This window comes from Anabrus simplex, chromosome 7 (assembly GCF_040414725.1).
Source record: "Anabrus simplex isolate iqAnaSimp1 chromosome 7, ASM4041472v1, whole genome shotgun sequence".
Taxonomy (NCBI): domain Eukaryota; kingdom Metazoa; phylum Arthropoda; class Insecta; order Orthoptera; family Tettigoniidae; genus Anabrus; species Anabrus simplex.
Genome location: NC_090271.1, coordinates 156,801,926 through 156,829,454, shown reverse-complemented (window position 1 = coordinate 156,829,454; position 27,529 = coordinate 156,801,926). Strand labels below are relative to the sequence as shown.

The 27,529-nt window shown below is 37.6% G+C and overlaps 1 protein-coding gene across 2 annotated transcripts in view; it reads left to right on the top strand.

Moving 5' to 3' along the window:
* Uvrag (UV-resistance associated gene) overlaps positions 1-26,754 on the top strand; it is a 270,030-nt gene extending 243,276 nt beyond the window's left edge. For both annotated transcript variants that reach the window (XM_067151386.2, XM_067151387.2), the window contains 2 exons: positions 21,391-21,561; positions 22,930-26,754. In XM_067151386.2, coding sequence (XP_067007487.2) covers positions 21,391-21,561; positions 22,930-23,998 — 1,240 coding nt within the window. In that variant the 3' untranslated portion in view covers positions 23,999-26,754. The remainder of the gene's footprint in view (positions 1-21,390; positions 21,562-22,929) is intronic.
* Positions 26,755-27,529: the final 775 nt, after the last annotated feature.

Here is a 27,529-nt window from a genome sequence, read left to right as displayed (position 1 = left end):
TTTCTCAGTAGACCTTTTGCCACTGGAGATGCTTTATCTTGCAATTACCTTTTCCAAGTGCACAATGACACATTTCCAATCAATTACTAGAGCTGATACACCACCAACCGTGCTGGCTACCCATCTTATACTGTACAAATATTAAAATTTACAAACACTTGACTTACCTCGTGTAGCCTCTTGGGACACTGCTGGTAGAATTTGTAGAGATATTTCAGTAATGAATGAAGTCCATTTTCATAGCTCACATTTTTTTTTTTTTTTTCAGAACTTAATACACTAAATTGAAGTCTATATGCTATGCAGCACACAGCAGCAGTATGTTTGATCTTTTGTCTAATGTTATGTATTAATCCATTGTGAGCATCAAGCAGAGAGCTGCATTTCCAATTTCTAACGACATAAGTGATAAGAACATCTCTTTGATTTTGAAGTTCCTTAAGAATCTTGCATAGAGAATTCATTCTTCCACAGATCCACTTGCCGCTGATCCACTCTGCAGTAAACTAACACAGTTTGCATCTTTCACCTCAGAAATTGTCCCTTCTTGGCACCTTAGCTATTTGACTAGTAAATTTTTTGTAACTTTCAGCCCTGTTCTGAGTTTCTCACTCAGTTCTATTATCCAGGAAAATCTATGAATGGCTTGTAATTCTTAGCAATATAATATGCAATATTAAAAAGCTTTTTCAAATTGTCAAACACATTGGAAGCCATTTTCTTTACACACATGGCCAGGGATGTTGTTTGTGGAAACAATGTTGTATTACAGTTTCTGTGTTCTAAAGATTTGTTGTTTCTTAAATGTTTCTAGTTTAAGTGACCTTAAAAAACCTGTTACTACTACTACTACTACTACTACTACTACTACTACTACTACATTCGGAAACTGCTCTGAAGAATTTGGAAAAGAAACACAATATTCATCTTGAGCCATACTTGTAGTTTCATCGAACACTAGCTAAGGCAGTTTCTTACACCACACTTCTCTGAATTTTCTTTTACACTAAAACTGCTACTTTTTCACTTTCAGTTTAACTTCATTCACAGGCTCTCTTGCTGATGAGCTGGAAACCTGAACTCCTGTGCTTTTTATGGAAGAACCAGTCGTATTTTCTGCATCTTTGTTTTCTCCCAAGCCGGACTGAGTGGCTCAGACTGTTGAGGCGCTGGCCTTCCGACTCCAGCTTGGCAGGTTCGATCCTGGCTCAGTCCGGTGGTATTTGAAGGTGCTCAAATATGTCAGCCTTGTGTCAGTAGATTTACTGGCACTAAAAGAACTCCTGCGAGACTAAATTCCAACACCTCAGCGTCTCCAAAAGCCGTAAAAGAAGTTAGTCGGATGTCAAGCGAATAATATTGTTTTCTCCCAATACGTAATATTTATAGAGTTATGAAGACTTGTCAGATTAGCCTGCTTTGATTGGTCATCACACTTGGGTTCCTTATTTTGTCTCATGTTCGAAGGTTAGCACAATATTAAATGCCCACAGAAACACAGGATTTATGTTTTACAAGCCAAAGACCTACATTTATTAAAACTTTAATAATAGTAACAATGGACACGTGTACAACAACTAAAATGTAAACACAGTTTTATTATACCACAGATTAATTGTACTTTTGACTATATGTGTCTGAAGTAATTCGTTTTCAAGTCTTTCATGAAGGTCTCTGCTACTGTATCAGATAAGGGCCAGCTGCATTATGGGCGTCGACTTTCCACTTTCGGTAGTGTGACATTCAGCTACTGCAGTTAACACACAACAATAAGAAAAGAAGGAATTTTTAAGCTTGAAATAAACCTTAGACTCAACGAAATATATCGCAACATAAAATATTAAAACTAAGAAGCAATGTTAGATTTTGGTCCACCCAATCAATACACATCACTTTACAAGTGAAAAACTATTTAATTAAAAAACATATTAAATATTAGGGACATGTTCCGTCTCTATTTGAGACTTCATCAGCCATAAAATCCTGTGGAAGATTACAAAAACAAAAACTAATTGTCCATAAATTGAAACAAATGGAAGACCCAATGCCTTTTTAGGGGTTGTTTGAGAAACGCAAAAGATATATAAATATATATACATAATTTATGCAAAGTGACCTCACTTCTCGCAAAAACTTTTGTTGTCTTCAATGTTTAAATTGAAATATAACTTGAAATGTGACATGCCTGCCATAACGTCTCGTACGGAATACAATGTCCATTGTTGCTGTCCGTATTGAAAACGGAAGTTGCTTTATGAACGGTTGAGAAAACACTGGAGAACAAATATACACATATTTAATGAGGTAGTTCAACGCTTCTTGCATACAATCTTTCTGCAATGTTAAATACGAATGACCTTACTTGAAAATGTTGCAAGCATTGTTGGAATCTGGTAGTTTGTGTGTTGACTGGGGAGATGGAAATTCTGGCCTTGGAAATAGAACTGGTACAAATCCACAGCAGAACATTTAAAAACTTTAACTTGTAAGGAATACTTTCAAATTGATCTATTCTGGTAGAAGAAACCTGAGCTTTATGAGATTGTCTGTCATATGGCAAAGATCAGCACTGCTTAAATCTTAAGAAATATTCCTTTAAAAAAAAAAAAAAAAAGACAAGCTCTGGAATGAAAGAGATATAAAAATTAACGGGTTTAAAGCCCTCAGAAATCTAAGAAAAGAGATTCCGTCACGAATGCATGATGTAAAAGCTTACCTTCAAATTGGATGAAACTCCCTATAGCTGGTCTACAACTGAGCCTCGCTCTGACTTGCTTCTCGCCACGCAACTGCGCGTGTTATAGTAGTGTTTTCTTTCGCCCGGCGGAACTTGGCTAGTGGCGGTAGGGGGAGAACAGTGCTATTAGTAAGGGAAGGGGAAATAGCTAAGCCTATAGTGGGAGCGGGAGGGCGGGAAGTTTGAATTAGAGGAGGTGACTTCAAATTATTAATTTTTCGTGATGATAGAAGTGATGGTATCTGTTCATATAACGGATTTTTGTTCTCTTGTACGTCATTTAAATTTTTGTTTGCATTAATACTCTGAAAATGGACATGGATGAGCCCCGATGGACAAACCAAGAATGAGATAGATTTTATCCTGACCAACAAGAAGAAATATTGTACAGATGTTACTGTTCTCAATAGATTTGATACAGGAAGCGACCATAGGCTAGTTCGAGCAACCTTTACATTTGACCTCAAACTTGAACGGTCCAAAATGACAAGGGGGTACACTTTTCCAAGAGTAGAGGACTTAGAAACACATCAATCATCATTTCAACAAGCTCTTACCAAAAAACTTAACCCAACAGAAGATTTGAAATACTTGGACGTGAACGAACTTAATGAGAAAATTACAGTCAGTATTCAAAATGCAGCAAAGGAGATCCCATTGAAGAAAACTAATAAGAAGAGCCGACTTTCACTCAATACCATGCAGCTCATTAAGGACAGGAAGACAATGGACAGGGATACAGCAGAATACAAAAATCTTAACAAGACCATTCGCAAGGAAATAAGAAAAGATCTAAGGAAATTTAATAATAACATGATCATGCAGACAATTGAAGAAAATAAAAACATGAAGATTTTAAAGAACAGCATGTCTACAGGAAGACCAAAAATTACAAAACTTAAGAACCAAAATGGAGAAATAGTCACAGATAGGCAAAACATTACTGAAGTTATTAGAGATTTCTACTACAAGCTGTATACATCAACCATTAATAAACCATCCAGTGATGAACAACTAGCCCAGAATTATACACATGAAGTAACACCGGAAGTAACCACTGCTGAGATTGAAAATGCTCTTAAACAACTAAGGAATAAAAAATCCCCTGGGGAGGATAAAATAACGAATGAAATGCTGAAATTAGGTGGAAGAGATCTGCTAGAAGCCGTGAGAATACTCATGAACAAGTGTATTAACTCTGGAAGAATACCAGAAAATTGGAAAAATGCTGAAGTGGTACTTCTCTTCAAGAAAGGTGATAAGGAAAATTTAGAGAACTATCGTCCTGTGAGTTTGTTATCACACCTTTACAAGCTCCTGACTAAAATTGTAACCAACCGCCTCACAAGAGAACTGGATTTTTATCAACCTGTCGAGCAAGCGGGATTTCGTAAAGGTTTCTCAACTGTTGAACACATCCAGACTATTCGTCTTCTTCTTGAGAAAACCACTGAGTACAACATCAAGATTCATCTGGCCTTCATTGATTATAAAAAAGCTTTTGACTCAGTGGAGATCTGGGCAATCATGAAGGCACTTCAAAATGCCATGATAAACTCAAGGTATATAAAGCTTCTGGAAAACATTTATGATCAAGCAACAATGGTAGTCAGAGTGGACGAAGACCTCATCACCAATAAAATCCCAGTTGGCAAAGGAGTTCGACAAGGTGACACAATCTCTCCAAAGCTGTTTACCCTTGCCTTGGAAGATGTATTCAAAACCCTTCATTGGGATAATAAAGGAATAAAAATCAACGGGCTATATTTGAACCACCTGCGTTTTGCCGATGACATTGTGCTCATAAGTGAAAATCTAGATGAGCTAGAAAGCATGATCCAAGAATTAAAAGCTGCTTCTGCTAAGATTGGTTTGGAAATGAACATTAATAAAACGAAAATTCTAAGCCCAGAGAGTCGACCACTTAAAATGGGAAACCAATATATAGAAGCTGTCGATGAGTACATCTATCTTGGACACAAGATAAAACTTGGAAAAGACAACCAACGTGCAGAAATTCCTCGCAGAATAGGTATGAGTTGGACTGCATTCCGAAAACTAAGGTTCATCCTCACCAACAAGGATGTTCCAATTAACCTGAAGACCAAGGTTTATAATACGTGCGTGCTGCCAGTTACAACTTACGGTCTGGAAACGATGACTCTGACGAAGGAAAGTGCTCGTAAGCTTCAGCGAACACAACGAGCCATGGAGCGACAGATGCTAGGGATCAGCCTTAGGGATAAGATCCGTTCAGAGGACATCAGGAGAAGAACTAATGTAACAGACATCCTAAAGATAGTAGCAAGACTAAAATGGCAATGGGTAGGACACGTAGCTCGACAAGACTACAACAGGTGGACCTCTAGGATTGTTCACTGGAGACCATGGGGACACAAGAGAGGCATTGGAAGACCCCTGAAGAGATGGCTCGACGACATAAAGCTGTTGGCTGGAACACGCTGGTTCCAAGTGGCTCAAGACCGAAGACGATGGAAGCACATGGAAGAGGCCTATATCCAGCAGTGGATTGAAATAGGCTAGAAAAGAAGAAAGAAGAAGAATACTCTGGTCCAAACCTATATAAATATTTTTGTAATTCCTTTCTCACGCACCAACCACTGAAGCTGAAGAGGAAGATATTGACCAGTTTTATGAAGACTTACGAGAATTGCTACAGTTAACACCAAAGAAGGATGTCGTCTTCATTATTGGCGACTGGAATGCCAAAGTAGGAAATCAAACTGTAGATGGAGTAACGGGAAAATTTGGCCTCGGCACAACAAATGAAGCTGGACAGAGACTCCTAGAATTCTGTCAAAACAACTCACTGGTCATTACCAACACACTGTTTCAATTGCCCAAACGACGCCTATACACCTGGACCTCGCCAGATGGTAAATGTCGGAATCAGATCGACTACATACTCTGTAGTCAAAGGTGGAGGAGTGCTGTACAGTCATCCAAAACAAGGCCTGGGGCTGATTGTGGATCAGATCACGAGCTCTTAATTTCCAAATTCCGGCTCAAATTAAAGAGGATTGACAGAGCTAAACCATCAAGCAGATATGACCTAAATAGCATACCTCTTGAATATACAGTAGAGGTTAGAAACAGATTTAATGGATTAGATTTAAGAGATAGAGTCCCAGAAGAGCTATGGTCAGAAGTACGTTGTGTTGTTAAGGAGACAGCGGAAAAGCATATTCCCAAGAAAAAGAACAAGAAGAAGGCCACATGGTTATCGGGTGAAGCACTACAAATAGCAGAAGAAAGAAGGAATGCAAAAATCAAAGGGGAAAGATCGAAAATGTCTAAATTAAGTGCAGAGTTTCAGAAACTAGCTAGAAGAGATAAGAATGCCTTTTTGAATGAACAGTGCAAGGAAGTTGAGGAAAATAACAGACTGGGTAAGACAAGAGATCTTTACATAAGAATTGGAGACATCAGAGGGAAATTCCAGGCTAAGATTGGAATGATAAAAGATAAAAATGGAAAAGATCTTACTGAAGCAGAGGAGATTAAAGAAAGGTGGAGGGAATATGTAGGCAATTTGTATAGGAAAGATGGGAATACTCCTGATGATGAAGTTACTCTGTTGTCAGAGCCAGAACCAGATATCTTAGAAAGTGAGGTCAAGTGGGCCCTAGAGAGTATTGCAAACAATAAGGCAAGTGGTTATGATGGAATCCCTGCAGAACTGTTCAAAATCCTAGGAGAGGATGCTGTGAAAGTGCTACATTCAATATGTCAGCAAATATGGAAAACTCAGCAGTGGCCAAAAGATTGGAAAAACTCAGTGTTCATCCCAATTCCAAAGAAGGGTAGCGCTAAAGAATGTTCAAACTACCGAACAATCGCACTTATATCGCATGCTAGTAAGGTTATGCTCAAGATCCTGCAAAATAGGCTTCGGCAGTATGTAGATCGAGAACTACCTGAAGAACAAGCCGGTTTCCGCAAAGGCAGAGGAACCAGAGATCAAATTGCTAATATTCGCTGGATTATGGAGAAAGCAAGAGAATTCCAGAAAGACCTATACTTATGCTTTATTGACTATGCTCAAGCCTTTGACTGTGTCGACCACAATAAATTGTGGCAAGTACTCAAGACTATGGGAGTACCAGATCATCTTATTTGCCTTATGAGAAATCTCTACTCTGATCAGGAAGCTACGGTGAGAACCCTATATGGAACAACTGAATGGGTCAAGATTGAGAAAGGTGTACGTCAAGGCTGCATATTGTCACCTTACTTATTCAACTTATATGCAGAGTATGTGATGAGGAATGCCAAATTAGATGAAACAGAAACTGGAGCTAAAATTGGTGGGATACATATAAATAACCTTAGATATGCTGATGACACCACCCTGTTGGCAGAAAGTGAAGAACAACTTAAGTATCTACTAATGAAGGTGAAAGAAGAAAGTGCAAAAGCTGGACTAAGGTTGAATGTCAAGAAAACAAAGATCATGGCAACTAAACCTATCACCTCCTGGCATATAAATGGTGAAACAATGGAGGTTGTTCCTAGTTTCATCTACTTGGGCTCCAAAATAACTGCTGATGGCGATTGCAGCCATGAAATTAAGAGACGCTTGCTCCTTGGGAGGAAGGCAATGGCCAACCTTGATAACGTTTTCAAGAGTAGAGACGTAACTTTAAGAACGAAGATTCGTATAGTGAAGGCTATGGTCTTCCCAGTAGCAATGTACGGAAGTGAAACCTGGACAGTAAGAAAGGCTGAGCGCCGAAGAATAGATGCATTTGAACTATGGTGTTGGAGAAAACTCCTTAGAGTTCCGTGGACTGCGAAGAGATCTAATAAGTCCATATTACAGGAAATCAACCCAGGCTGTTCACTGGAAGGTCAAATACTCAGGCAAAAACTAAAGTACTTCGGTCATATCATGAGAAAACATGATTCACTGGAAAAGACCTTAATGCTGGGGAAGACTGATGGTAACAGGAGAAGAGGGCGACAACGGATGAGGTGGATTGATGACATCAAGGAAGCCACGGCTCTCAATTTAGAAAGACTTCGGAAAATTGTATACGACAGGAAGAAATGGCGCACCTTGGTCTATGGGGTCACGGAGAGTCGAAAGCGACTAAACGACTAACAACAACAACAAGTCTTTATTTATGTCAGTATATTGGTGACCATTATCTCCCATATGGACACTCATTGCAGAATACTTCTTGTCTCTGTTGGCATTGACGTGTTCTATATATGTGTATATTTGTTCTCCAGTGTTTTCTCAACAGTTCATAAAGGAACTTCCATTTTAAATACGGACAGCAACAATGGACATTGTATTCCGTACGAAACGTTATGGCAGGCATGTCACATTTCAAGTTATATTTCAATTTTAACATTGAAGATAACAAAAGTTTTTGCAAGAAGTGAGGTCACTTTGTGTAAAGTGCCCTAAAAAGGCATTGGGTTTTCCATTTGTTTATATTTCTGAACAATGAGTTTTTGTAATCTACCACGTGATTTTATGGCCGACGAAGTCTCAGATAGGGATGAAACATGTCCCTAATATTTAATGTTTTTTTTATTAAATAGTTTTTCACTTGTAAAGTGATGTGTATTGATTGGGTGGACCTAAACCTAACATTGTTTCTTAGTTTTAACTGTATCAATACGGATCTATACGATGAAGGTCGTAAATTGTACACTTAAAATGTTACCAATCAGGTTAGGAAACATAACAATTACAGGAAGATTTGGGAAGCAGCCTGGAAACTCTACGAGGTGGTGAAACGTAGCCTTTTATGACCAAAGATTAGAAGACTGTGATTCCCTAGCATTAAACCATTTATTTTCAAATGAACATATTTGGAATCTCAACATTTTAAGGAACTTAAGTAAGTAATTACCAAAAAGAAATGTGTATTGAACAAACTTTGACAAAACACTTGCGCATGTTGAAACATGTTGAAACCTCTTCCAACGACACATGTCGATTAAAATAAGGGCTAGTCCCATTCTACACACACACACACACACACAAAAAATTATAATTAAATTTTACGCAAACCAAGAGATAACTGCTAACTGCGTCATCGCTGAAACACTTCACGTCAATAAGGCAGGAATACAATTACAGTATATTAGTTAGGTGAAGCAGAATTAAAGCATGGCAACTCTCTGCATTAAAATAAGATTAAAATAAAAAGGTTGAAAAACAAGATTGCCTTCAAAAGAAAAGTTTATTTTAGCTGAAAAGCTAAGACATCATTTAAAATTAGTGGTGAATGTGAAATTCAAAGGCAAACTCCTGTGTTACAAAAGAAATAAAAGTATTGCATTTAAATTCAAGTTAAATTAAAACCGAAAATGAAAGAACAGTGCACAACCTTGTTGACTCGCTTCCTAACTGAATCCAGGCGGTTATCATTTCCAGACTCGGAGTTACATGGTATTAAATAATGCTTTTAATGATTTTTCTAGGGGTGACTAATTTTTTGTCCGGTGAGCTTATTTTCCCTGAATGAGCATCCGCTTATTTATCTTAACACCTAACACATGCGCTTTCTTCAGTTTCAGTTGCCTTAGCTACAGTCATACTTGAGGTAGATGGAGCAATCCCCAATTTCTTGCCAACTTCAACTTGTTTCATGTTGCCACTTTCCTTCACTACATTCAAAATATGTAATTTTTCAGCAATCATAATGCACTTCCTGTTCCTTTTACCCATGTTCACTTCTCACGATGCTAATCACAACTGAAGCACAGAACACAAAGGACTGAAACAAGTACGGTTTGGTATTTCACAACTTTTGCTCGCAAATAGCTTCAATCAATCTCTCTCTCTCTTTCTCTATTTTTCTCTCATTTTCTTTTTTGTGCGCGTTGAGGGAGGATCTCCAAGGAAAGTACAATGCAAGTCATGAGTTTGTGTCTAGAATATTTCTTGCTATTTTCTTTCAGGGACTTAAAATAAGCATAAAGAGAGTAAAAATGAAAGATATAAACAAAATAATTTGCCGTATAGGATTTTGTCAGGACCGCGTAAAAAAGAAGTGTAGAAAATTTAAAAGTGTGTAACATATAAAAGTTTTACTATAACTGTTGTGCATTTTACGATAACTTCATGTAAGCATATTACATCATCTGCATATCTGCTCCAGTATAAGATTTCCTTTAAAATGTTGGCTGGTTAAGATATTGTCTTCAAAGTTATTTAATTAAATGTTCGCAGTTATACCTTATAATGGTAAACACTGACGATAAATGACTGGAATTAGGGTGGGGCTATTTTTATATGTAATAAATTTATGTAGCATTCTCACCACTCAAGACATTTTAGTAGGTTATTATTTATCACTAAAAATAATGTCTTACAAGATACTCTTTGATTCAGTTCCATCCATTTATCATCAAAATCACTTTCATTTATTCTATAATACATAAAAATACCATTATGAGATGAAACAGTACTTCCCCTTCCCTCTCCAGTGAACAGAGTCAATGCCCATAACATTCCCCTCACCCCCTACTTCTTCGTCCCTCTCCACAGAACAGAGTAATGACCTACAAAATTTCCCCTCACCCCCAATATAGCCACCACGACCGGAGCAAGGAAACTGGCTTCACTCCAAATGCAGTTGCTGAAGGTAACAGACGATTAGCAGCTTAGATAAGTACAGAGAACTTTCTAAAAGTTACAAAGGTGACAGTTTGTTTTTTCTTGTTCATAACATCAACAATTCACATCGACAGGTACATTGTACATTTATGCGCATTATTTAAATTGACATGATAGAATCTGAGGATGTTCTTATGGAGCAAAACATGTCATTCTTTGTTTAATAGTGTGTAATTTTTTACAAGCATGTTATAGTGATATATGTTTTATAATTAGTATTTTCGATAGACTCAGTAGCTTTGAAGTTACAAAAATAGCTGTACTCTAATTTCAACACAGGTGGCTGCTACACTAACATGAGTATGAAAGTTTCAAATACACTTGCAAAACAGACAGAGAAGCGAGTTCCTTGGGCACTGGTACTGTACACGTCTTCTCTCCTACGCACATATATCCCCCCGCCTTGGTGGACGTTAAATGCCCAGCCCCTTTGGTGGTGGTGCTGGGTGTTTACCAGTGACATCACTGATGGTACATAGTGCTGACTTGTGAACTGGCCATTGTTTCATTCAGTTTGAACTTTGACCACGTTCTAATGGCAAGGTGATTGGGTTACCCAAATTTGAACAGGGAATGATTGCAAGTCCCACTGAATTTGTGGAGACATTCTGTTGTTCTCATTTCAACGTGTAGTGTGGCATATCGATCAATCATCAAATGATCTGCATTTAGGGCTGTCGTCCAGGTGGCAGATACCCTATCAGTTGTTTACCTAGCTTTTTCTTAAACGTTTTCAAAGAACTTGGAAATTTATCTAACACTTCCCTTGATAATTTATTCCAATCCCTTACTCCTCATCCTATAAATGAATATTGGCCCCAATTTTTCCCCTTGAATTCCAAATTTATCTTCATATTATGATCTTTTTTTACTTTTAAAAGCCCTGCTCAAGTTTATTCATCTACTAATGTCATTCCACGCCTTCTCTCCACTGACAGCTCAACATAGTCGAGCATTACATAAAATTAGCTTCATGGTCCATATCGCACTTCAATAGATTCACAACTAAGTATTTATTTATTTTCCACTTAGTTGATACAATGATTGCCTAAGGCAATTTAATGGTTAAAAGTGGTACATGTTTTGTATATTATCAACATCTTCAGTGTTGTGTGGCTGAAGAAAAATAAATAAATAGTTGTGAATGAATTGTCGAGCATCTCGTCCCCTTACTCCCAAGTCTTTCCAGATTACATAATTGAAATGATTACATTCCACTGTAGACTGTGCAGTGGCCAGTGATTGTGGCCAGTGGTATCTGCATTGAATTATGTTTGTAACAGCATTATGTTGTCTCAAAAAAACAGCAACTTGAATTGCAGGAAATATGCGATGCATGAGCAGCACATCAATGGTGTGCTCTTTAGCTTCTGTTTGATATGGGAGCAGAGGACCCTCCAGAAAGCCTTTCTCAACTCTCTGAACTCGTTTATACATGCCCGATGCTTCCCATTTCTGCAGAATGGCAGCTATAGGAAGTGAATAGTGTAATACAATCTTACGCAAAGTCTTGTTCTAATGATGATGATCAGGTGCCTTCAAGTTGACGTCGACTCCTGGCGACTGCATGGATGGACTGCCTCCAAATGTTTCGGTCTTCAGCCGTGTACTTCATATCCTTCAACGTCATATTCATGTTGGATTTGATGGAGTCTATCCATCTCGGTGCTGGCTGCCCTAGTCTCCAAGACCCCTCTACCATCCCAAACATAATATTTTCCAATGAATCAGAGCGTCTCATAATGTGCCCAGAATATGAAAGCTGTATTCTTGTAATGAATGCCTCAAGAGACAGATCTGATTTGATCTGTTGAATGACCCATGCATTTGTCTTCTTGGCTGTCCATGGGATACGCAATGTCTTTCTCCCATACGAGAGCTCAAATGCATCAATGTGCTTCCTATCTCGCTTCCTTATGGTCCAGCTTTCACAACCATATGTAGCTATGGGAAAGACTAATGCCTTAACCATTCCGAACACTTGAAGATCTTATCCAGGCCTTTGAATGCTGTTCTTCCAAGGGCAAGTCTTCAGCGAATTTCTGGACTGCTTGAGCCACTGCTACTAATGGTTGATCGCAACAAACAGAAACTATTCACCTCTTTGATAACTCATTATTTATCATAACGTTTGATGGTAAACCTGTTGTCATGATTTTGGTCTTGTTGATATTCAGGTACAGGTCCATGTTCTCACTCTATTATGTGAAAAATATGTACAGCCACAACTCAAAATGAATTAATCGTTGTAATTTGTCGTGTGTTTCTTTTCGAAGAGTCTAGAGTAGGGTGATGAGATTTTTCTGACTAAAAAAACAGAACATTTCTGAAATATAGAGATAAAAAAGACTGGACAAAACAGGACATGAGCTTACAAAGAAAATGTGCTTCATATACGACTGCACTGCTTCACTGAGACAAGTAAAAACTAATATTTACACATAAAAGGATATATTTTAATAACCTATTTAAAAACGTACTTATCATGGATGCATCATATTTAAATTGTTCAATTTAAAGTACCAAAAATTTGATTGAATAATTAATTCCTAACAAGTATAGACATCAACAACCATTTGAACATGAGCTTGCTGGTTTCTTTGTACTTATCAGAAGACCTGATATATCGCAAGAGCTTTGAATTGCTTAACCCTAGAAGTGCCAAATATCGCACTTGCAATGCAATGTAATATCACTAGAATATCAAACGTCACATTATCAACATCATCAATCTTTCACTGACCCATTCTTACCGAGTATGACATTGAAGGCAAGTTTTTAATTACTCGTTCCTTACTAACGAATATCTATGATACATAAAACTGACTGAATGACTACAGTTCACTGGACGTACAATGAACGTCGAACTGGCTTGAGTACTGTAGTTCATACCTGCCAATCCTTCCAATTTACCTGGAAACTTTCCATTTTTAACTCGTCTTCCGATTTTCCAATTTATTTTTACTTCTTCCTATTTTTGACCAGTATAACATCCAGTGCCGGCCCTGCAGTGTAGGGGTAGCATGCCTGTCTCTTACCTGAAGGCCACGGGTTTGATTCCCGGCCAGGTCAGGGATTTTGACCTGCATCTGAGGGCTGGTTCGAGGCCATCTCAGCCTACATAATTACAATTGAAACTATGTGATGGTGAGATGGCGGCCCCAGTCTAGAAAGCCAAGAATAATGGCCAAGAGGATCTGTCGTGCTGACCACACGACACCTCGTAATCTGCAGGCCTTCGGGCTAACCAGCGGTCGCTTGGTAGGCCATGGCCCTTCGGGGCAGTTGCGCGATGGGTTTTAGTTTTATAACCTTCAGTACGGTTAATGCTCTTCCCTAGGATAAATAATAAATTCTTATGTGCTTGTGTAAATTGCGCAACCTCATTTTCAAGCATATTTATTTGATGCTTTATTTCACTAGTGTTTCGTCCGTCGCATTCATGTATTGTGTTTTCCGCTCACCACAGCAGCATGTGTGCTTTATACAGCTGGAGATTCGGGACGGCAATTGTCCTGCAAGCAAGAGAAGCTAGTGCACGCTAGCGACTCAGTTAATCGGAACGAAAGAATGAGTTTGTTATTGTGTGGTTCGCGCACTGTTAACATCATTTCTGGGTGTAGTTTCGTTGGTGTTGTAGGCCATGTGCTTTTTCTTGCATTTCTGTGCTCCCCGCCGTCCTGTCAGAGTCGTATATTAATAATGTATGGGACATATTGAATTGTTTTGTATGTGGTAGTTTCACATATTTCAGTGCATAATTTTAATGAGTTGAATATATTTCAGGAAGTTGTGTTGGTGACAGTTTCGGGTATTTTCTCTTCTCGTTATGGCCGAAAAATATAACAAACGTTATCTCCAAGTGTTCAGAGATACCTATAAATTTCCTTTCATTTTACCATCTAATAAAGGAAACTATTACGCATTTTGTTGCTTGTGTCGGTGTGACATAAATATTATTATTCGTATGTGTCATAATTGAGAATGTAGAGGTACATTTTCTTGCAACCTTCTTTGTTTTCTTACTTTAAGATTTTAAATTCAATGGTTAATTTGCATTGTAACTGTAGATATTACGTATGCCTTTTATCGTGACTTTTTTTTTCCAGCTAGACCGTGGGTCAATATAAGTGAAGAAATCCAAGAATTAAAAATCTTCCTATATTTTATTTCTAAAAGTTGGCAGGTATGGTAGTTAAACTTCCGCCCTTGTGCAACTTGTTCCCCATAAATATTCGTAAGAATGTGTCAAGAGTTCTGGTAATGGCCATCACCTTTGTGTTGTCATTGTTAATTTTGAGTCCAAGTTTATCACCTTCTACTAGGATTCTGTCTACCAGACACTGAAGATCTTCAGTACTGTCAACCTGTTGACCTTCTTGTGCAAGTTACACATAATGTTTGCTTTGTAGGTCTTTAACTTCTTGACAGCTCTCCTTCATCCAAGGTTCCTTAGCCTCCCTGATTTTCTTTTGTATACTGTAATTGCTCTTATTTTTCATCATATTTCTGTCGTAAGGTTATTAGATGTAATATTTCTTCAGTCATCCGATTCTTCTTAGTTGATTCAATTCTCATTTCCAGAGTTGAGTTCTGTGCAGATGTGATTGCTCCTTTCTGGTGTTGCCAAAGATCTTCAATTTCATTTTCCACCTTGGATGTTTCCAAACTCTGACCCATGTTGTCCGCTTGCACTTGCTTAAGGTCATTGTTAAGAACATTTGTTACTTTTATACATTTCTCTGGGCTCTTCTGTGCAGTTAAGTTTATAATTACTATAACGGGGTCCAAAGTATTTTCAAATAGCAAATTCCGAGCTGGAGATAGGAAAGCGTGGCTTTATGTAGGCCGCATACATCGATCCGTCGATACAGATACTTTGGTTGAACATCTAAAGGAAAATGGAATTGAAGGGAAGATAGAATGTGAAGAGCTGACCACAGCAAGCGAGAATAAAGCATTCAAAGTGGGTGTCCCTTTGGAAGCCAAAGCCATGGTGGGACTTCTGCAATTTTGGCCAAGAGGGATCGTTGTCCGGTGATATCTTTTTCGGAGATACTAGGATTCAGGGATCCAATCCTCGGGGGGGAAACTACAACAGAGAATACCAGAACAGTGACATGGAATATAGAAGGTGCAGTGGATGCTCTAAACATGTCCCCAATTGATGAACTCAAAGACTCTGATATTGTAATCCTAACGGAGACCTTTCTCACGAAGGACTGGAATTTTGAAGGTTTCTACAACATCCATGTTCTAGCTCTGCAGGGACTGAAAGGTAGGCCATCCAGTGGAATCACCTGCCTGATGAAGCTGAGATTTCACCCATTCACTGTGGAATACAAGACACCTGAGATGAAAGTGTTTGTGTTGGATCATATGTGTGTATTTCCAGCCGTGGTATAGAGATAAAGATATTATAGATATCATTAGCGTTGGACTCTACAAGGTGGGACAACAGGAACTGGTTATTCTCGCTGGAGACCTTAATTGCAGAGTCAATAATGACAATACTAAGTCAGAGGCAGTCCTCGGATTCCTTCAAGGAGAAGGTCTGGGCCTGATCAACTCTTACACAGAGAAGACATACATCTGTCACAACGGGAGTAGCACGATTGATTTAGTATTCTCAAATATGAAGAAAGTGACAAACGTAGTGCAAAGAATACAGAAGAATGTCGTCAGGAAGCATCTGCCTGTATTGACAAACTTTACTGTACAGCAAAGCATTCCTACCACATCTCATACCATAAAACAGACCAGAGCACTGAATGTACAAACGATCGAGGAATCCACCCCTTTGATCACAGAAGCAATACAGCTCATACAGCATGGACACATAGACATCGCTTTACAGGAACTAGAAGACATCATACTCAGCGCAATGACAGTAGTACCGGCATTTAAGAGGAAAGCCAAGCCCTGCTTCAATGCAGCCTGTTACCAGTCCAGGAAAACAATGATTCATTCGCTGCACGCAGCATTAATGTCACCCTGTGAAGCCTCTCTGCGTGAATACTCCAGGAAAAGACAGAGCTACAAAGCGCTGATCAGAAACAAAAAATATTTTGAGGAAACAGTGGAGAAGCTTGTAGAAGAAGCTAAGAAGAACCTCTTCAAGGTCTTAAAGCCGAGGAATCCAACCTTCCCGAGAGACATTCCAATGGAGATCTGGTACGACCACTTCAGTAAAGTGTTACGGTCTAAAGACACTAGACCTTGCAATGCTACTGTTGACCAAGGAAATGTGAGAAGCACTGAGTCATTCACTCAATAAGAGATAGTAGAAGTAATTGCAACACTGAAACCCAATAAAGCCTGTGGACATGATTTGATTTAGTGAGTACGTGCAGAGTTCAGCTCAAATATTAGCAAAGGCATGGACTGTGCTGTTTAATGAATGTCTCCAGCAGGGGAGAATTCCGGACAATTGGAGGATTTCGAGGGTTAAAACACTGTATAAGGGTAGAGGGAACCCGAGTAATCCTGATTCCTACAGAGGTATAGCGCTATAATGTACATTATATAAAGCCCTGGCAAAACTTCTGACCTTGAAACCGACAGCCATAGTGGACAAGTGTATCCCAGAAGAACAGTTCAGTTTTAGGAAATGTCAATCGATAATCCAAGCAGTAGAATGTCTACAGAACAACATAAATGAGGCCCTTCAACATCCAAAATGGAAACTACACGTTATCTTCGTTGATTATACCAAGGCATTCGACACTATCAACAGAACGAACCTAATGATGAAACTCATGCAACTCATAGGAGAAGAGAACTCCTATACGATTCTGCTGAAAAATATACTTTTGAGGAAATATATTGAAGTGGACAACGCACTTATTACCTCTAATCTGATCGACCAGACGGTAGTCTTACAAGGGTACCCACTTAGCCTCTTCCTATTCAACATTTCTACATATGATGTGGTGCAGGCAACGAAGACAGAAGACGTAAAGGTACACCTGTATGCGGATGATACGGCCCTGGTTTCAACATCGATCACTTCACTACAAAAAGCATTCGATCACCTAGTGGACTGGGCGAATGACAACGATTTCCAACTCAACAGGCTGAAGACGGTGAAAACGATCTTCAAGAAAGGAGGACGGCAAGCCGCAGAGGACGTAATATACTTGGGCCAGCAACCATTAAGCAATGTGAACAGATTCAAATATTTGGGAATAACTCTTGAGGCACAGGGGAGAACATTTTCTGCACATGTTAAAGATAGAGTGGCCACATCTCTGATTGCAATAAATGATATCAGACATATCAGGAAGATTTCACTCCGAACAGCGATGTAACTATTTAAATTTAAGGTCATACCCGTAGCTACGTATGGGTTACAGTTAATCTGGGAATGCCTTACAAAAGCGAACTTGAAGCACATCAAAAATGTTAAGGCCGCGTATATGAAGGGAGTCCTCGGTGTCTCCAAATTTTCCCCGTCCAGATTGATCTACGAGTTGTGCAGTGAAACAATGCTTTTGGAAGATCTCCGCCTACAGCTTGGACTGCCATCCATGCCAGCTTATGAGGAAATAGTCTCCGAACACCAGAGGAAAAAGAAAGACATCTGGGTTGACTTCTACAGCACAGGCGCGATGATGACAAATGACTGGAAGGACAGTTGTAGAAGGTAACGGACGATGGCAGCATAGACTAGTACTAGAAAATTTCCATAATTTACTAAAGTGACAATAGAGGCTAATACATTCATTATTTGTTTAAAAAAAAATTCGTAACATCACCAATTCATAATCCTTGACTAGTTTACATAACATAAACAATATTGTACATATATGCACATGGTTTAAAGTGATTTGATAAAATTTGAGGAAGTTCTTGTACAAAAAAAAAAAATTTCATTCTTTGTTTGATAGTGTGTATTTTTTACAGGCACAGTATGTTTTATTGTTATATATTATATTTTGAACTTGGTGTTTGACAGACTGAAAAGCTTTTAAGTTACATTTAACAAAGTTGATACTGAAAAGTGAAGAATGTGAAGAATTTACCATGTTTTATCAATGAGATATAAATCAAAGCGTGTTCACAACAGATTGTCAATGTTGATAGAATTTTAGTATACTGTGTCTTGTGGCAACTAGATAAAAATTTAGTAGTAGGTACATTTGTAAATATTCTCTCTCTCTCTCTCTCTCTCTCTCTCTCTCTCTCTCTCTCTCTCTCTCTCTCTCTCTCTCTCTCTCAAATAGATTAATTCTGACTACCCAATCATGAGAAAGCAGAAAGGAATAATTTTTATAAGGAGTCAGTTCCATTTGCCCATCAGGCTGTTAACAAGGCCTGCTGTAAAGTGAGTGAAATGCTGACACTTGTCAAAATGTGATTACTACTTAATGCCTAACACCTTTTCAGTAGGTCTCTTCCATGAAAGCCTATATTATTACAAAATCAATTTTCCTAAAAATTGCACACATGATTAATATGATTATTAGGCAGGCACATAAGCAAAGGACCACTGCCTTCGTGATGTGCAGGGCGTACTGTAGCTCAGATGACGTCACGCAAAGAGGCGAACAGTTTCCTCCGTCTGACCCATGTATTGCAAGCACCCCATACGACTTTATTGTAGTTAAGAAATATTGTCAAATATCGTATTAATATAACAGGTTAGATCATTAACACCTGTAATCGTTTATATCTCATAAGTTAAGTCTACCAGTCCCAAGAGTAGTAGAGTTCAAATGTGATCAAAATGGTCACTGCATAACGACTGATGTAGGCCTACTCGTCTATGTACCCAACAAATCATAATAAAGTGTGCATTAATAAAACTAAGGACACAACAAACGTACACAAATATAATAATAATAATAATAATAATAATAATAATAATAATAATAATAATAATAATATGGCTGTGCCACCATACATCTAGATTATCATAAATACAGTGCAGCTTTTGTGGGTTCCTTTTCTTGGAACTCTTGGTGCTGTCCTAGAAGGAATTAAGTTGCATTGCTTGTAATACCGAAATATTGTCTACTATCAAAAGTTTAATTTAAATTGTTTAAAGTGTATGTATAACAATGCCAGTATCATTTAATAGAAGGTCGAGTTTTATAAACTGCATTTGGTTCTATATTTTGAACTTGATTCCGCCTCTATTGCACATTCTCGGTATTACCTAACCAAGAAATAGCACAATTATAGGCTCACTTGGTTACTGACAATCTATATTACTTTTAGGATTGTACTTTATTAACAGTAAAACGCACTCTCATAAAGCTACACAATAAGGAGGAGGTCAAAAGCAGACCTCACCCTTAAGCTCAGGAAAATGAGTGAAAACTATTCTTTGTAATAGTTGCATTTTCGGTTATGATTTTCATCTTTCGTAAGTTTCTCATACCCTCATCGAAAGAAATTAGAATATTGGTGTATAGTCACTTGTATAGTTTGATATGTACACAACTTTCTGGCAATGTGGCATTTAATGAAAATTATGAACATTATATTTCCATAAAAATATGTTATGCAGTAACAATTCATTGAGTAAATACCACGAAAAGCATTACATTCCTTGAATTTACATTACTCACCACATGAAAATAACATACCTAACCTAAACTACGAGGTCTCGTTAATTATCTCGGTAAGAGGTGTTTATGTAAATCCTGATGTGATAAATTTAGAGTACAGGCATGCAATATACTTAAAAATAAAGGTCTGTCTTTCAGTAGTCACAATTATCCAAAGAATGCTCAGTTACTATGTTTTACATTCACAAGTACCATTCATAACGTCCATGTATGCCACCCTAATCAATCAGCTGATCGGCTTGGCATGCTTCCTAGAGTATGGCCTGTATATCACGAAGGCATTGAAAGGACAGTCTTACCCATTTATTTTTTTCCATTTCTCCGTTAACTTTTCCACCTTAATTCTTTTTCTTATTCATTTCTCAACATGTCTCTCTTTGTTTTCTGCAATATATTTCTCAGAAATTTCATTTCAACTGATTGTATATAATTTTCATCCTTGTATATCCCTAGCCAAGTCTTGCATATATCGTGATAGATGGGTAATATACCGTGTATAAAGGGCATTGAAATGAAAACAGGTCACCTGCCAAAAAGAGTAGAATATTTTGTACGCCAAAAATTATCACCAGTACTGTTAAGACATCCCACTAGGTGTTGAGATGCTCATTCCCATTCTTGAAAAAGCTAGCAGTCTGTCGATGGAACCATGTCTATACCCAGTCACACTGTCACACCAACATCCATTAATATTTTTCTTCAGCTCGAACATGGGGCCACAATCATTGAAGAGTGCTGTGAGGATACGTTGCAGAAACTGAGACATGCCACAAGTCAAAACACCCCGGCATCCTATCATCCTTCATGACAATGCCCGCCTCTGCACTGCCAATTCTGTGAGGAATACTCTTTGGAGATTTGGATAGGGAAACTAGGGAAACTCTTCATCAACCTCCCTACTGCCCAAATCTCTCCCCCATGCAATTTTCACATCTTTGGAGAGTTGAAGAAAGACATTCGTGGACATCAGTTTGTATCAGACGACATGTGCAACTGGATACAGATGTGGTTCCATCGACAGCTCTCAGCATTTTCAAGAATGGGATTTACTGTCTTATCACCCAGTGGGATAAATGTCTTATCAGTTCTTGTGATTACTTTCGAGGTACAAAATATTCTAGTACCTCAGGAGTTCTTTTACATGCCAGTAAATGTACCGACACGAGGCTGACGTATTTGAGCACCTTCAAATACCACTGGACTGAGCCAGGATCGAACCTGCCAAGTTGGGGTCAGAAGACCAGCGCCTCAACCGTCTGAGCCACTCAGCCCGGCGGTTACATTTTTATTTGACTGCCTCTTATATTTTATTTTTTAACCTCAATTTATACATATAATTCTAATAAGCTCAAAAGAAAACAGTGGAATACACTTACTAGTCTAGAATTGATAGTGACACCAGTTATGTGCATTTTCAGATTCCCCCTGTTCTCCAGAGGCAAGGACAAGCTCCAGTTCAGCTATGGTGTGTACTTATTGAATAAGAACATTGCTCAATTACGGTGGTACTGTGGTCTGCCCACACATGATTTGAGGACTACATTATCGAATTTAATGGGATTGTTACATCTGCGACCAGGACCTAACATGTAAGCATTTTCATGTTATTGCTGTGAAATTTGTTTTTAATTTCATTTTAGTTATGAAGATCTTATTACCTGAACCTATATTCACATACATGTACCTCTTGATTTCGTGTACTGCAAATTCTACTAAGCCAGCTGATTAGTGCAGTTTGTTTTATACCCACTTGTTGTGTTCAAGGTTATGCTATGTAATTTCACCATAGTCTGTAGGTATTTAAGATCCCACGTCAAAATTCCAACATACTGATATCTGTAACGACTAATAGCATTTAAACAAACACTTGAAAGATTTCATATACTAGTGAATGTACATTTCATAAAATATTCCATCTCTACAGCAACTTAAAGGATTTTCTTGATATGTTTAGGGAGCGTTATAAAACTATATTACAGAACCCACTTGACACCTCTTTGAAATTGGCTTGTTATTGTAGTTTACTTACCTGTAGCATCAGAATGATCATGTTTACTTGGTGTATAATTGTCATCCTCATCCTCAATTTCAGAACCCGATTCTTCCCCAAGAACATCCAGTATTGATTCATCATCTAAATTTCTTGCTGTTAAATGAGACTTGATAAATATTTACAAGAAAGACACAAACAAGCCTGCCTCTTGATCACACATTCCTGTGATGTAGATACCGATTCCCAAAGGGAACCTAAGATATTTGTCCTGAATGTGTAATTCCCATATAAATTATATAATTCTAGTATAAATTACATATTCAATATCTACATCATCTGATGGCCTAGCAAACATTAATTTTTGTAAATGAGACCAAGTCTCTCATAGTACATTGGCACTGCTTGTGGCTCCAAGTAGCCTACGCAGTAACTTCCACTCTATGCACTGGCCATGCATCTTGCTAGGTGTGCTAGTTACCAACTGATGAGCCCAAATTGACACATTGGGGCGAAACGCTGACAACCAAGAATGAATTAGTTAGAAAATTTATAATGTTCAATAACGGACCATTTATATTGGAATCATACATTCCTGTTCACTTTACAGCTGAGAGTGAACAATGACACAGCCACAGATCATGTAGGAATGTGGTTGTTTTATCATTGCCTTGAAAGAAGTGTTCTTGATTTATGGTCATAACTAGTACATTTTGTTCTTACTAGAAGTATCCAGCAGTGTTCTGGTTTAAGTCATAACTTGCTGAAATGGCAGCTTCTATTTTTAGCCACAGTGAAAAAATGTGCCCATAGATTCTGTGAGCTCCATCAGTAATAATGCACCCGTAGTTTCTGTGGGCTGTCTCTCCAATGTGTTAAAAATATTAAAATATGTACCTACAGTATTCACAATTGTTTTTAATCTGTACACTACCAGTAAATATGTGAAATTCTATTTTCTTTACAGGCTGGAGACTTACCTTCGTACTCCAACTGGATCATCCTGTGATCTGCGAAGTTCTCAAAACCGTAGCCCTGTTAGCAGTATACCTCAAGTATTTCGAAAACAGCCCTTACCCCGTCAGTTTGAGAAAGGTCACAGAGTTTCCAAGTCTATGGGCAGTTCAGAGCTGAAGTTTCAAACAATTACCGTAGATCCTGAAGTACAATCTGCTAAAGATTTCATTGTGGTAAATGGGAAAGAGGATCTTCCTCACACTTCTGCTACTGTAACAACGAGTCTAAGTTATTCCCTGGACAAAGGTCTGGATGAGTATGAAGAGATCAAAAGAGCAGAAGATACAAATAGGCCAACAGAAAGTACATCTGCCCAACAGAGAGTCGGAGCAGGGAACTTGGGTCATGTTGGGTCTGAGCCTATTCTCACTCCCAATTTGCACAATAAAGTGGAACAAGAGACAGTTAGTTCAGGGGATGAGGCACAGAAGCGGTTTCTCCAAAATTGGCAGGCAGGTGGTTCTGCTCCAGTATGGTCTGATGACGACTTGGAAGCTCAACAGCAGTCACGGGCTACACATCTAGAGGGAAAGCAGAGCTCTTGTTTAAACCTTGACATAAACAAAGATGTGCCTCAAGATTTTCAAAAGCAAGATTGTTCAACGAAAAGTGCTATGGCTAAGCTGGAACAGGTACATGATCATGGTTTTCTTAAAATTGATAGAAATATATGTGATATTGAAAGTTCTAATTCATTAGCTAACAGCAACATAGCAAATAGCTGTAGGTTTCCTCATAAACTATCTCCAGAATCACCACCTGAACCCCATCGTGATAGTGACTTAATAAGTGAGTTTGCTGTAAATGATGTGATACACATTCCACTTTCCCCTGTCTGTGACAGTGTTAAAAGTAAAGTTGAGCTTGAAGAAATAGCCGATCTCATTGATAGTTCATTATTAGTAGACAGTATATTTGCTAATGTTACAAGTCGGACTGAAGCTTTAGCCAGTAGATCTGGAAGTTTCAACTTGGTTCGATCAAGGCATGGCAGCATGTTAGAAGATGGACCATCATGATGTATTCTCAGCAGATAAAACATGTAGTTTGTTATTTCAACGTGCAGATTATGTCAAAATCCATACAATGAAGGAAGGTTTACCTGGATTCTTTTTACATGGTTTTTCAATGACAGAGTTTTGTTTATTCTATATACATTCTTGAATTTTTCCTTATTGCTGCAGTCATCTTCTTTCGTACTGTATTTTGTTTAAAGTTGTCAGTTATTGATGTATATATAGAATAGCTATCATATGGCAACGGCTTCTCGGCATTTATTAATGATAAAGTTGGTTACCATGATGGAATGTTTTCTGCCATCGGGATTGTTATTATTTGTGAATGACAGTTCTTCTTTAAATGTTCCCAGTACCACAGTCAGAAAGGCATTTTTGTTTGTTGCGATTGTATAATAAATGTTGCTATATTTGTGTGTATTCATTTAAAACATTTATGCCTTGAGGTATAAGCCTGTCAAACTGTCCGACTGGTTGTTGTGATGAATTTCATTATTTGTTGTTGATGTGTCTGCCTGTTGTCCTGCTTGTAAAAACTGTTTACAGCACTAGGTTCAGTCCATTGTTTGAATACTGTGTGTGTTCTGTTTTTGAAATTCTACTGAAAAATTTGGACCGTTCACCACATTGTACTTTGTGCTATTCATATGAACTGATGATGCCGATCATTTCAGTTCTCTAATAGGGGAAGTTATCAGATGGATTAGTAGTAGGATTATCAATAGCAATTGTGAGATGAGCTTTTAGCTGATATAGTTGTTTCTTAATGTAAAATGCAATGGATACCACTAATTTTACAGTGCAAAACTAGCAGCAGTTTCAAAATATAGTTCTTCCAGTTATCAAGCAAAATGTAGAATCCATCTTTGACAATCACTTCCTACACTCAGAACAAAAACATGATACGCAGGCTATACATACGTGGAAGTTATTTTCGTATGAGCTGAAGGGTAATGCATCTTAAATATACTGGAGCAATATGAATTATAAATTCACGGTATATCACTGAACACGCACTTCATATGACTGCACAATATGATCACAACAAGAAAAGTTCCTTTTGATTGCAATATTGACAATATTATTCCAGGAGTAAGTGACTGGTATATTGCTATCTTAAGGACAAAGAATGCTCCCATAAGGTTACCAGTTTTGCCATTGATAGTTGTAGTGAAGTCATTACTATTCAGTATTTGTTCTGTATGTAATAGAGAGCAATGTTAAAAGTATTTTTTAATTTTACAATTGTCTTAATTCCATCAGGTTATATATTATTCATACATGATTTTGTTATTTCATCCCACCATTTTCTCAGTTTTCCATATGGAGTCTTCTTCTTCTTCTTCTTCTTCTTCTTCTTCTTCTTCTTCTTCTTCTTCTTCTTCTTCTTCTTCTTCTGCTTCTTCTTCTTCTTTTTCTTCTTCAGTTGTAAAGAAAAGTTGAAATTCACACATATCTTTACCAGTACTTCTACATTTATGCATCCTTAGCTGTGTTTATTTGTTGCTTATTAATTGAAAAGAGATTTATTAAAGCATCTTACAGTACAGACTTGTCCTTCTTACTGGCAATTGTACAGTGTAACACATTGTGCTATTACCAGATTGAAAATGGTGAAGATATGGTTTGACAATAGACCTATGATGTTTTACTCTCTTTGGCAGAGTACTATTTAAATGGAAGGTGTTGGGTATGGCTTAAAATCTTTATATAGGGTATTGCAACAAATCATGAAAAGGTTCTTAAGTAGGGATTGTCAGCAATTGTATACTCTAAAATGGTGTTCTTTGCTCTGTATATATTTGACAAAGTTAAAACCTTGTCTCCAGAGTTACATTTCTAAAACACCAAATGTGGCTTACTTTAGAAGCTGTTCAAATGTTACAGCCTCCCCTTTGCTTTAAATAGTAGACAGAATAGGTTATTGTTCCTCTTTATTCTAGTTCCTGTTCACCAGCATGTCTGTTTACTGTAAATGTGTTTCCATAACTGAATTTCTTAAAAATATTTATTTACAACATTAAGCTACAGTTCATTATAATATAAATGATTTTACTGCTGTGATATTTCAACTATTGTAAATATTTACTTAAATATGAAACAAAAATATGTGCAAAGGAAAAAGTATATTTTACCAAGTAGAAATACAAGTCTTCATCTATCAGACATCCTTTGTTGGTATTGTAAACTTCTTAATATAAATGATTATGGAAGATGGAAATCCACAAATGAGGGTTGTGACCTGAATGTAAGATAGCTCCCTTCATTGTTTGTCTTTCTGCTTTGTATCTTAAACTGGCGTAAAGGCACATCCACTTCCAGAAGACAGTCTCAAATCTTCCCTACCAATAAAGGATAGGCTATATGAAATATCTGACCTGTGAGTTCTACTTTTATGAACTTCACCCTCCTGTTATCTTACTAAATCCACTACCTCCTTTTTATGTACATATTAGATTATTGTAAAAATGTAAATTGTATTGATACAAAAGTCACATTGAACCTTAGTCGCATCTTCCTTATGTATGAGTTTCACTTATTGGAGAACGTTTCCATTTTCATTTGATGATGCAAACCTGAAGAAAAATAATTTTTGTGCTTCAGATGAAAATACGGTCTCATTTATAAGAGTGATTCACAGAATGTATGCTAGTCATAAATGCCAGGTTTATTTCATTAAGAACTTCATGTTTCTGTTTGTAATTTAAGGTGATATGAAGTTGTGATAAATATTTATAAAAGCTGCTGTATGATGCATAGTGCTCTGTTTACACTATTCCTGATGTGTTATCCTCTCAAATTGTCATTTCCATTATTATTTTTTTTTTCTTTTTGTTAATGATATTTCTTCATACATAGAGGATGAGAGAGATGAAATTTTGCATATATAGTATCATTTCTGTCTATTTGATAAACAACTATTATAGCACGGTGTTTTATAGGCCCATGTTTGTTTTCAGTGTGACCTTAAGAAGCATTTTTATTTTCATATAATCTTCTATACCGGACTGATTTTTAAAAAATATTTTTTTTAAAGGTTAGGAGTTCCATAATATTTACACGAAGTATATACAAAAATTGTTTTTGCCACTTTTCATGACCATTTCACTATTGTACTTTCTAAGGTTTATATTTCTGAAATAGATCATCAGTTTCCCATTTTCAGCTCCAGGCAGGGTAAGATGTCTGAATTTTTTTCTACAATTTCTTTCCTGACATCCTCGCTTCATACCCTGTCTCCCCTATTCTTAAAAATTTCATCTCGCTAGTCTGGATTTTCCTCTTCTCTCTTTTCATCAATGTGCATATGTCAGTCATCGTCATCAATTCTCCGCTCCAACAAGCCAGGTGCGAGGTGTTTACAAGCCTCTTCTAGTTTTCCCTGTCCATCACAGCTGATCTACTTTTTGCTGCCAGTTTACATCATGTTTTGCAAGGTATTTGACAATTTGCTGTTCCCAACCATCACAAGGTCTCTCTGGACCTCTTACCTACAGCATTCCTTTCATGGTTGCTCTTTGGGTCCTAACTGGA